We start from the raw sequence: 11,440 nt of genomic DNA on the forward strand, positions 1-11,440 counted from the left end.
TAAATAGTAATACAGACACATGATTAGAAACAGTTTCAAATCGTATGAAAGGAAATAGAATAAAAAGTAAGGCTTCCTCCTAGGTTAGTGCTTGGAAACACACAGATGGTATAAATGTATACATATAGCTTTATATGTGTGGTGTGTACTGGAAGTGAGATAGAAATAAAGAGTTCCAAGATAGTGAAAAGTTATATCTGTATGGAACAGATATAAAAAACTTACAGATAGTGTGAATCATGTGTGGGAAATTGTTTCACAGAGGTCTGTTTTTCATTCAAGGCTCTGGGATATTGAATGTGGTGCCTGTTTAAGAGTCCTAGAGGGACATGAAGAATTGGTCCGATGCATCCGATTTGATAACAAGAGGATTGTCAGTGGGGCCTATGATGGGTATGTCTTTCAGATTTTCAGATGTACTGCTATAACTATATCAACAAGAAAAAGAAATGTTGTATATTAAGCAACTCTGTATGTACCAGGTCCTATGGTAGGTTTCTGTGTAGTGGTGGATGGCAGGTATTATTATACCAGTTGCTTAGGTGAGGACACTCAGGCCCAGAAAGAACTAAATCTTGCCCCAAATCACAGAGGCAGAGTCACTGTGGTTCCTAAACTTATGCTTTGAGTCATTGTTGTAAACTCCAGCAATAGCTGAGGTTGTGAGTGTATTCACTTCTTTGCTTTACCCCTAAATTAAGCCAGGCTCTCTCTCTCTGTCTCTCTCTCTCTCTCTCTGTCTCTGTGTGTGTGTGTGTTCTTTTTCTCTGTGTGTATGTGTGCTTTTTCTGTGTGTGTGTGTGTTCTTTTTCTCTGTGTGTGTGTGTGTGCTTTTTCTCTGTGTGTGTGTGTTCTTTTTCTGTGTGTGTGTGCTTTTTCTCTGTGTGTGTGTGTATGTGTGTTCAATAATAAGTTTCTTCTTTTCCCCTTTTGGTAAATTGAACAAACCCTCTTTAAAACACCTCACTATATTTTAAATGGGCAAATGGCAACTGTAAATCTTTCCAGATGACCTTATATATACTTCCCAAATGGGTTGGTTGGTCTGTTTGTACTCCTATTACTAACTTCCAGCATTTGCTTAATTTGGAGAAAGGTATCCTTGGAATTTCACACAGAGCCCTAGCTTCTGTCAGCAGCACCTACTCAGCCCTAGAGAGTCCCCTGATGAATGAATTTGGTGACATAGGTTATCAGGTCCGGAACTGAATTTAGATAACCTGAAGTTGTTTTCTTATCTCCCTTAAAATAATATTTCTTTAAAATTTCAGCAATTCTGAGAATGTATTGGTTCTTAATTTTTCCAAAGTCAAGTGTAATTGGTTCAGATGATTTGTAAAAACATAAGCACGTTCCCCATTAGCTTTCATAAATAGGCAGTTCAGATGCATTACTTTTTGTCAAGGAAATGTTTGACAGCATATAAATTGTTCATTTTTCCACTAATCACATCTCATTTTCCTTTCTAGGAAAATTAAAGTTTGGGACCTGCAAGCTGCTCTTGACCCTCGAGCCCCAGCAAGCACATTGTGTTTGCGCACATTGGTGGTACGTTACCTTTTAAGACAGGAATTGGTTCCGTGTGCTGGAGGATGACCATTTGCAGATAGCCCTGTCTAGGTGTATCACAGGAACGCTTGTGTGTCTCACAAGATGCCTTCAGAGAATTTCACTGTTCATTTTGTTTAGCCAAAATCAGAGAATATTTGATGTTTACATTGCTGTGAGCACTTTTCTAAGGGGAGACATAATGCAACTTCAGATATGAAGGCAGGCATCCTGATTGTAGGTGGACTGGTTTCCTCATAGGGCAAGCAATATTTCCTTCTTGCAGGTTTGGAAGATTTCTTAATATGGCTACTTGTGGTTATGTTATGTTTTAATAACAGTACATTTTTATACTATATATAAATTTTTATGCTATATATAAATACTGTTATATTTTTGAAGAGATAGTCCTTTGGAAATATTGGTAGATTTAAAAAATTTTTTAGTAGCTTTATCTTTTATTTCTATCTCTTCACTTCTTGCATTTACTAGAAGATGCAGAACTGTCTTTCTTCTTGATTTTAATGGGAACCCTTATAATGTTTCACCATGAATTTTGATGCTGGCAGCAGTTTGAGGTAGATCCTGGTCATGTTAAACAAACTGTCCTTCTGATTCTAGGTTTTTCCAGTGGATTTTTAGAGTGCATCAAGAATGGGTATTATGTATTGTTGTTTACTTTTCTAAGGCCCTTTGTGAGATGATCTTTGAAATATTGGTAGAGCCTGTAATATTGGGATTACAGGCATTACTCATGCCTGTAATCCCAGCACTTTGGGAGGCCAAGGCGGGCGGATCTCGAGGTCCGGAGATCAAGACCGTCCTGGCTAACACAGTGAAACCCCGTCTCTACTAAAAATACAAAAAATTAGCTGGTGTGGTGGCGGGCGCCTATAGTCCCAACTACTCGGGAGGCCAAGGCAGGAGAATGGCGTGAGCCCGGGAGGCAGAGCTTGCAGTGAATGGAGATCACGCCAGTGCACTCCAGCCTGGGTGACTGAGCGAGACTCTGACTCAAAAAAAAACAAAAAAGGCCTAGCAGGAAAAGAAAGAAAAGCATTTGTTCTTGGGATGAAGGACACAGTTCAATGAGCTCTGTACAGTCGTTTAAGAAGTCTGTTTAAGTGGCTTCATTTTCATCTTCTGCCAAATTTCTCATTGTGAGATAGCAGGGACTGTAAAGATCTCATTTTATTCATGAAGTTTTTAATATTTCATAGGAACATTCTGGACGTGTGTTTCGGCTACAGTTTGATGAGTTTCAGATCATCAGCAGCTCCCATGATGACACTATTTTGATTTGGGATTTCTTAAATGTGCCTCCCAGTGCCCAGAATGAGACCCGTTCTCCCTCCAGAACATACACTTACATCTCTAGATAACAGTCTGCACTTTCACCCGTTCAGGTGAGTACTGTCCCCTCCCCTTCCAATTTTGCTGATTGAATTCACCTTCCCTTTGGGGAAATTTTGTGATTTGGGTTCCTTGGTGATGGGAACCAAGGTCTCTTAGATGTGTCAGCTTTTGCAGAGTTCAAGTATCAGGCTAGATCTCTATAGTCACATCCATACAAGGTTTCAGTTGGAATCCTGCCTGTTGTGTGGGTTTTCATTATTGGCAGATGATAAACATGGTTCCTGTTTTTAAAAACTGTGTTCCTAAATGATTTTTAAGGTCATAATCAATTTAACACCAGTAAAATCCCTTGAATTTTATTTTGGGGTACAAGAATCTTCTTTTTCTCTTTCCTGTCCTTCAGTTCATTTATTAAAAAAAAAAAAAAATCATCATCTGACAAAACATTCAAAATCCTCCTCTTCCCCACTACCACAATCCACCCACTACCGTCATTCCCTCAAGGGTGGATCAGAGAAGAGCGTCTGTTGAGAGACCCCTAAAACCTATTCTGCTTCCACGAAACACAGCAGATATGCTGCGAAGCAGAGTCCTTCGCTCCGGCTACAGGAACACTGCAAGTCATTGTAACCATTGATGACAGAATGCTTTGACTATTACTAAGCGTGTTCAGTCTGGAAGATGAGAAGTCTTACTTGGCTGTGTTCTAGGAACTGATGACTTAGGAACAGTATTGACAACTCTGTGTGTTCTGCTGAGGGCCAGTGAATTCTACACACATTAAACTTTGTAGATTGAATAAATGTTTACACATAATCATACTACTATGGATATTGTGATTTTAATAAAATTTGTATTTATTTGAAATCATAACTTAATTCTTAGTGGCTTTTTATCATTACATATTTTCCTGTTCATTGAATTTCAAAAGTATAAGGAAGTCCATGTGCAGAATTAGGAATTTTTTTTGATGGAGAGATTGAGAACTCTTGGTACTATTCACTAAGTTACCATCTTTTCAGATACTCTTTCATCAGGATTCCAAGATCCAATAAATAGAACTCCACTAGGAAGTTGGTCTTACCTAGAGGTCAGGAAACTATATATATAGCCAGGGGCCAAAATTGACTCACTACCTGGTTTTTGTTTTTTTTTGTTTTGTTTTGTTTTTAATTAGTCTCTGCTTATCCATTTTTTTTTTCCTGTCTCCACAGGCTAAGAATAGTTTTTACATTTTTAAATGCTTAAAAAAATTGAAGAATTTTTTTTCATGACATGCAATAATTAGATGAAATTTAAATTCCATGGTTTATAAATAAAGATTTTTGGTACACAGCCATGCTCATTCCTTTATGTGTTGTCTGTGGCTGTTTTTGTGCTTCAGTGGCAGAGCTTAGTAGTGGTAACAGAGACCTTATGGCCTACAATGTCTGAAATATTTACCATATGGCCCTTTCAGAAAAAGGACTTTTTTTTTTTTGCTGACTTCTGGTCTTGCCCTGCTCCATCTATTAGCAGTAAACCAAGGGTCTCCATCAGGAATGGCAAATAATTTGTGTTTTCTTCATGCCCACTGAGTTTGGTCAGTAGTGGCTGGTGGGAGTGTTGCCTTTGGAAGGATTCTGGGACCCCATGAACGCCAAAGGACTGGTTGTGGTTGGTTATGTCTGCCTTGCAGGAGTGACCTGTAAGCCACTTACCTATTTGCTCTTACGGGTCTCGAGTGTGTTCAGACTGTTCCTGATCATAATATTCTGCCCTGCTGCTTTCTTTCTGGATAGATTCTTCATAAGTCAGTTGAAAAATCCACATGGCAGAATTATTATAATTATTGAATGGAGCCTTAAAATAGGAATTCCAGAGGAAGGAGGCAAGGATCTCTTGAGTGATTGCTCCTCCCCGCAACCTCCCCTCCCAATAAGCCTAAGAAAATGTAGGGAAGGAGGAATGGACCCAAGTAAAAACGGCTTAAAGAGGCATATGGCAAAATTCAAGACATCCATATCATGGTTTTCTTTTTCTGGTGTATTACAGTAGATGAACTGACAACATCTATATGTTACGCAAAAGTGCCCTGAACAAGATTCCTTTGGTTGAGAGATGAAGCAGTGATCACCAATGCTGTTTCTTACTGGCTGTGGTAGAAAGGAAACTTGTGGTAGAAAGGAAACAGGCCCTCCTCCTACCCACCTTTTATGGAAACCTCAGAATAGCTGCCTAGCTAGTTGTGATCAATTATAAGTCAATGGAACAATCTTATCTGCTTAAGCTGGTGGTTCCCTGTATCCCAGCACAAGCAGTGAGACCCCAAATGTGCTTGTCTCTCCAATTTTATTACTTTTAACAACCCTGGCAGTCAACTTTATAGATTTTACTGCTCTTTTCTAAATTCTTTTTTTTTTTTTTCCTTTTGAGACAATGTCTTGCTCTGTCACCCAGGCTGGAGTGCAGTGGTACAGTTTTGGCTCACTGCAACCTCTGCGTCCCAGGCTCGGGTGATCCTCTTGCTTCAGCCTTGTGAGTAGCTGGGGCTACAGGCATGTGCCATCACACCCAGCTAATTTTTGTATTTTTATTGGAGACGAGGTTTTACCATGTTGGCCAGGCTGGTCTCGAACTCCTGGCCTCAAGGGATCTGCCCGCCTCGAACTCCTAAAATGCTGGGAATACAGGAGTGAGCCACCGCGCCTAGCCCCAAATTCTTTTCATTTATTGTAACATGAAAAAAATTATAACCATGTGATACTCTAAGATTTATGTGTAATAAGAAACACTACCCTAATGGTGATTTAACCTTGCAGTAAAATATTCACCCGTAAAATATCAGGTGAGAGTCTCTCCATGTCAGCAAATGCAGCAATAGATTTATTTACAGAGTCATTTTTAAAAAAGTAACGTCTAAGGGCTATATTTTGTATTATATATTCAGTAGCTCAAAATTTATTGTTTTTTCTTATTACAAGACAATATATGATCATTATTAGGAAATTTGAAAAAGTAGATACGCCAAAAGAAGAAAGTAAACTCCTGCTTATGGTTTACCCCTAACTCCTTTTTATAGATCCTTTCAGGCTTTTAAAAATGATGCTTTATAACTAGCTGGACATTTTTAAGCATGCTTTTCTTCTTTATTGTGAAATGCTTGCATGTTAGTAATGTCAGTATTTGTCCAAATTATTCCAATTGCCAAATTATATTAGATTGTTTGGATATGCTCTGTTGTTACATATTTATCCTCCCCAACCCCCAGTTTTTAGTGATTATAAAAAACAATGCTATGATTGTTCTTTTAACCTAATCTTTGTCCAACCCTTGATCATCTTTGGATGGGATTCTGGAAATGTCTGGAGAGTCTGGGTTAAAAGGTATCATGTTTGAAGACTTTTTTTTTTGTTTTAAGTATACCTTAAGTTCTAGGGTACATGTGCATATGTAGGTTATTTTGCCCTCCAGAAGATTCAGTTAGTTTATGTTCCCCTCAGCAGCATTTGAGAGTGCTCACTTCTGGTCCCAGGGCATTAATGTTTTTGAAATAATTCAGGTTCCCTTAAATATCCTTAATGGGTAAAAAGTAGCAAATGAAATTGAATCTTGAATTCATTGAGAAGACCTAAGATTCTTGATCTTTATGAAAATTGACAACCTTTTGGGAAAATCACCTTTTAAAAAAAGCATTCAAGCTTTAAAAAGTCTCTCTTGCCTTTTTTTTTTTTTTTTTTTTTGTGCCACCTAAGGTGACTTTCTAGGCCAGTGGTTTAGTGCATCACTGATTGTGACATAATCTGAGTGAGTTTTTACTTTGCTTTGATTTAGAATAGAAAATGTCAGCCTGCATTATACATAAAAATGATAAATATTGTGAATATGAATATTCTCATGAATATTGTTTTACGTGTGTGTGTGCATATTTACATACATGATGAATGTAGAAATTGTGATTAAAATGTGTTTCTGACTCAAAGCCATAGTCAAAAAATTATGAAACATTCAGTGACCTTTCCCCCTACACTGTTGTTTTACAAATGATTTACTTGTTAAAAAGGAAGTCATTTCGGATTACTAGCATTCTATTTCAGAAAGGCTAATTTTTGTATATTTTTGTTTCCTAGTGATCGATGAGGGCTCTTGTGAGAATATGAGACTGGCCCCTTGTAGGTTCTGAATGTTATAAAGATTATGCTAAATATAAAATCGAATGTGAAGCATCTTTTGTTCTATGTGTACTTTTTCAGAGCAGTACTCTCAGCACTTAAGTTATAGGGTCAGCTCACTCCTTGAATCCCCTCTCTGTTACTTGTTGACTCTTTGAACTAAACACTTAGCCTTTCTGAGCCTTAGTTCTCTTATTTGTGAAACAGGTGTTTATAATAGTTTCTTCCTCATGGGATTGTTGTGAGGTTTAAATAAATGTGATACCTGGTATGTAGTACACTCAGAACAACTTACAACTTCTATTGTGAATGTTAATAAGTTATGCATGTAGCTGTGTGCGTGGGGATGGGGTGTAGTGTGTATATCCCCATCTAAACATAGTATTCACTCACACTCCCTTTGTTTTTTTATTTCTTTCCTCAGGGTTTTCTAGTCTTGAACTACTGGCTACATGGCTACCAATGCCTAAGGGAGTTCGTTCACAGCTGAGTTATGAAGCTGGAATTGGTTCTAGATGCTGGGTAGATGCAAAGCAGCCTAACTCTTCAAGTACCGACATTTCTCACCTCTGATTCTGGCTCTCCTTTGAGAAGGATACCTTAGCTTCCCTGACGTCAAGTAGAACAGAAGCCTGTTTCCTTCCCTCATCAGTGAAAATATCTAATGTTTCAAATGTAAATTGTTCATAGAAAAGGAACATAGAATCTGTTTTACAGAAGTAAATCGACCGTCAAGAGAAGACTTGGCCTCTAATTTATATTGCTTTGCACTTTGGTTTGATATTAAGTGACAGCATTCTTCTTCATTGAAATTTTGGGTGCCAAACATCTACCCAGAATGTCCAGGGCTTTCATTCTGAAAAGTTAGCATTCTCCTTTTGACCGTCCAAGTCATTATGAATTCTGACTTGTTGTATTAGGAACATGTTGGACAATGGAAAAATTTCTCTGGATTGTTTTAGTAATATTTTTGGGATTATACTTCCTTTCTGTACCAATTTCTTTTAATTTAAAGAACTATAAGTCAGTTATATTATCTCCCAACAGGTAATATAGCTCTTTTCTTTTATTAGCTGTTCTCTGTCCCCCAACCATCTCCTGATATTTGGTAGAGTAACACCTTTATACGTGTGCTTGCCTCCTAATTTAAAATACTGTATTCGCATGTAGATATAATGTACATAACAGTTTAACCTCAAAGTTGCTGGAGTCAGGGCCCCCTGTGCTTGAGACACTAATACAGAGTGTGTTCGCACTTAGCCATGGGCTGGGCTCAAGAACCTGATACCAGGGTTGATGTGGATTACCTAGAACCCTTCCTGCAGTATTCATACAGTGTTTTTATTTTGTTGTTGTCATTGCGTGTGTGTGGTTTGTGTGTGTTTTTAATGAGAATCTTGTTTTAAAATGTAATTTCTAAAGTTTAACACAAAATGTTTTATTTGTTGTGGAGTATGTATTATACAATAGAGAGGTACCTTAAACATTTTTTGTTCTTATTCTTTTTCTCATAAGTACTCCTGAGTACTAGTGGTCACCTCCCATAGTATTCATTTGGCTTCACTGTCAAAAATCATTATTCTGTGCAGTCGTGGCCCTGGGAAGGGGAAATAAGAAGGCCCTGTTGACGGGCTGTCTTGGCTCTGGAATTCATGCATCCTGGCCTTGCCAAGGTTCTGGCAGGGCCCGCTGGTGTGTTGGAGCCTGCTGGGCAGGTCAGGTGGGTTCAGAGGCCTATGCTGAGGGGTGGGCATTCCTAAGTGGAGTAAAACCTCAAGCCCATGAATCCTACCCCAGTCATCTCTGGTGTCACCTGCTGCTGTGGCCCCAGCAGGTTCTGAAGGCTCCGAGTACTCCCAACTACACAGCACAAATGTGTAAATGGCACTGTTGCCCTGACAGTGCATGGAAAGGACGTTGGCATCCAGTTGGCACTCCTTCTCCCTCCCTTACTCAATATTAGGTTTGATTTGCCCTTTGCCATTGTTTCCAAAGATCAAGGAATGTCAATAACATTTTAAAGGACCAATAAACAGCCTCCTATAAATTAAACCTCTTCCCGTGGAAGCACACTTACTACTAAAGGGAAGGCCCCTGGGCTCTGATTTGTCCTTTGCATTGAGAACAGTGTGGGGATCAATGTGTGTGTATGTGATTTGTTTATCGAGTTGGTTTTGCTTTTTTAGTATTTCTTTAAAAAAAGAAAATCCTTCCTATGTTACTAAATTAATTTATGTTTTTGAGAGGTTGAGTCTCAAAGTGTAAACAATAAACCCCCTTCTTAAGGTGGATGTTGTAAGCTTGATGGTGGTGGTGAAAGTGATTTAGCTTTGACCACTTTTCATCTTACAGCTTCAATATCAAACTGGTTAGGAAAGCCCAGGGGGAAGGGAGGGGCAGGGGAGGAGGCAATTCTGAATGAATGGATGGATTTTTTGTTGCTTTTGCATGTTTAATATAGAAGTTCCCCTTGTTCCTTGGGAGATCATGGCCTTTGAATATGCACACAACCTTTGAATTGTGCCTACTAAATTATAGCAGGGGACTTTGGCACCCAAGGAATTCCGACTTTCTGGGATTATAGTAATTCCCAGCCATCCTCTGGACTTTATTTTGCTAACCATAATTAAGCAAATGTAAATTACTGCTATATTAATGTTTCAAAGCACTGGGATAGTCTAATTCTAACTTGTAATTAATTATGTTTGCCAATTATCTGTTTGAAATAAATTTGTGTCTGAACAGCTATTGAAACTGTTAAATTGTACAGATATTATCATGACAGCTTTGTACTGTGGAATGTGCTTAATAAAAAACAAAAAAGTTTGACTTTTGTCCAATAAATTGCTAAGTAATGTCAATAAATCAAGTATGGGTATTATGCAGTGCACCTAATCTGGCTTCATGCAATTGTTACTTCAGCTACTGATTCAAAGCCAATACTCTTAATAAAGTGTTGCAATACTCTGATGTTCTGTTAAGAAATTTTTCAAAGAAACTGTTAAGTGCTATTAGGAATTCAGTGACATACAATTAAATTTTATAGATTTTTAGAATCATCCGCTCTGTAAAATGAGGTTGAAGGCAAACCGGTTTTGGCCTGTGAGAATGTTGTAGAAGATGATATAATTCCTTGTCTTGGGCTTTTGCCGAAAGCTAGCTTGAATCTCAGGAGTTAGCTGAGGTCTAGCTAAGAAGTCTTCCCCTGAAAATCTGCTTCCCACACATAATTAATTGCTTCTTCACAAGTTACTGTCAACATGAAAATGGTCTCTGAGATGTCCCAACTGGCTTTCAGGTATGAGTGGATCCTCCCCTTCTTGAAGAAGGGCTGTGGAGGTGTGAGAGGAGCAGTTTCGCAGCCCTCTCCACCATAGCATCAGAAATGAATAGTTTTGTGTGTGCAAGTGTGTCACTGGTAGAGTACTGAAGCAGAAAAAAATCCAGTTAGCATCTGTAGGATTCTACTCAGAAGTTCTGCTGCTCAGTAGAACTGAGTGGAAGCTGAGTTTTTTTAGATAGCTAGGCTCAACTCTCCCCGTTAGTCAACCCAACTGGTAATACGGACTTTTTGCATGAGATTAGAGTATTTCTATGTAATTGTTCGCACCCACTTTTCTTGTAGAAAATGTTTTTCAAATGTGTCATACGCATGTGGTTAAGAGAACCCAATTTACATATCACAAAAAGGGTAAAAAGTAATTTTTCCTCTCCCCCTTAACCCCCAGTCCCTCAAATGATGGTTAACCAGTTTCTTTCATGTCCTTCAATAGATACCCTCTTTTCTATACACAGCTTGCTTTTCCAGCTGGGGAAGACTGGGAGCTTGTCTTGTAGGTGCTAAGATATCGGGGCTCCTGCTGGCTCGTTGCACAGAGCTGAATCCAACACATTGTAGGCACTCACTCAGCCTCTGTGGGATGACTGAGTATATGGCCATCTCAAGGTGTTTACCAGCCCACAGTTGGGACGACGGACCCCATACACCAAATGCACTAATTCAGTAGTTTAAAAATTATATTGGTTAGGTGTAGCCATGTGAAAGATTTGTAGGGCAGGTCATAAGTAACTTTTTCATAGTGTATGCCAGGTAAACTGGAAAGTAGAATCCTATAAATGCGATTGTATTGTTCATTATTTTCAACTTCGTGGTCATCTGCTCATCCTTTCTCTAGGAATTGTTTGATTTCATTGCTCAGAGTATGTGAGTTATTACTGGGCTGGCCTGGGAGAACCTGGAAATTACAAGACCAAGGACTTGAGTGGGGTCAGATTTAGGAACAGCTTAAACCTGATGTTCTGGTGAGATCTCAGTGTGTACAACTTAAGCTCTCTCTACCCTTTACCACCACCTTCAGATCCAATGGACTTTACCATTTCTTGCA

General features: G+C 38.7%; 1 protein-coding gene across 6 annotated transcripts in view; it reads left to right on the forward strand.

Annotated features, from left to right (window-relative positions):
- Positions 1 to 10,025, forward strand: part of FBXW11 (F-box and WD repeat domain containing 11) — a 141,151-nt gene extending 131,126 nt beyond the window's left edge. For all 6 annotated transcript variants that reach the window (XM_023218935.2, XM_023218934.2, XM_023218937.2 and 3 more), the window contains 4 exons: positions 283 to 393; positions 1,470 to 1,548; positions 2,769 to 2,954; positions 7,480 to 10,025. In XM_023218935.2, the coding sequence (XP_023074703.1) occupies positions 283 to 393; positions 1,470 to 1,548; positions 2,769 to 2,930 (352 nt within the window). In that variant the 3' untranslated portion in view covers positions 2,931 to 2,954; positions 7,480 to 10,025. The remainder of the gene's footprint in view (positions 1 to 282; positions 394 to 1,469; positions 1,549 to 2,768; positions 2,955 to 7,479) is intronic.
- Positions 10,026 to 11,440: the final 1,415 nt, after the last annotated feature.

Source organism: Piliocolobus tephrosceles, chromosome 4, assembly GCF_002776525.5.
Source record: "Piliocolobus tephrosceles isolate RC106 chromosome 4, ASM277652v3, whole genome shotgun sequence".
NCBI classification, from domain to species: Eukaryota; Metazoa; Chordata; class Mammalia; order Primates; family Cercopithecidae; genus Piliocolobus; species Piliocolobus tephrosceles.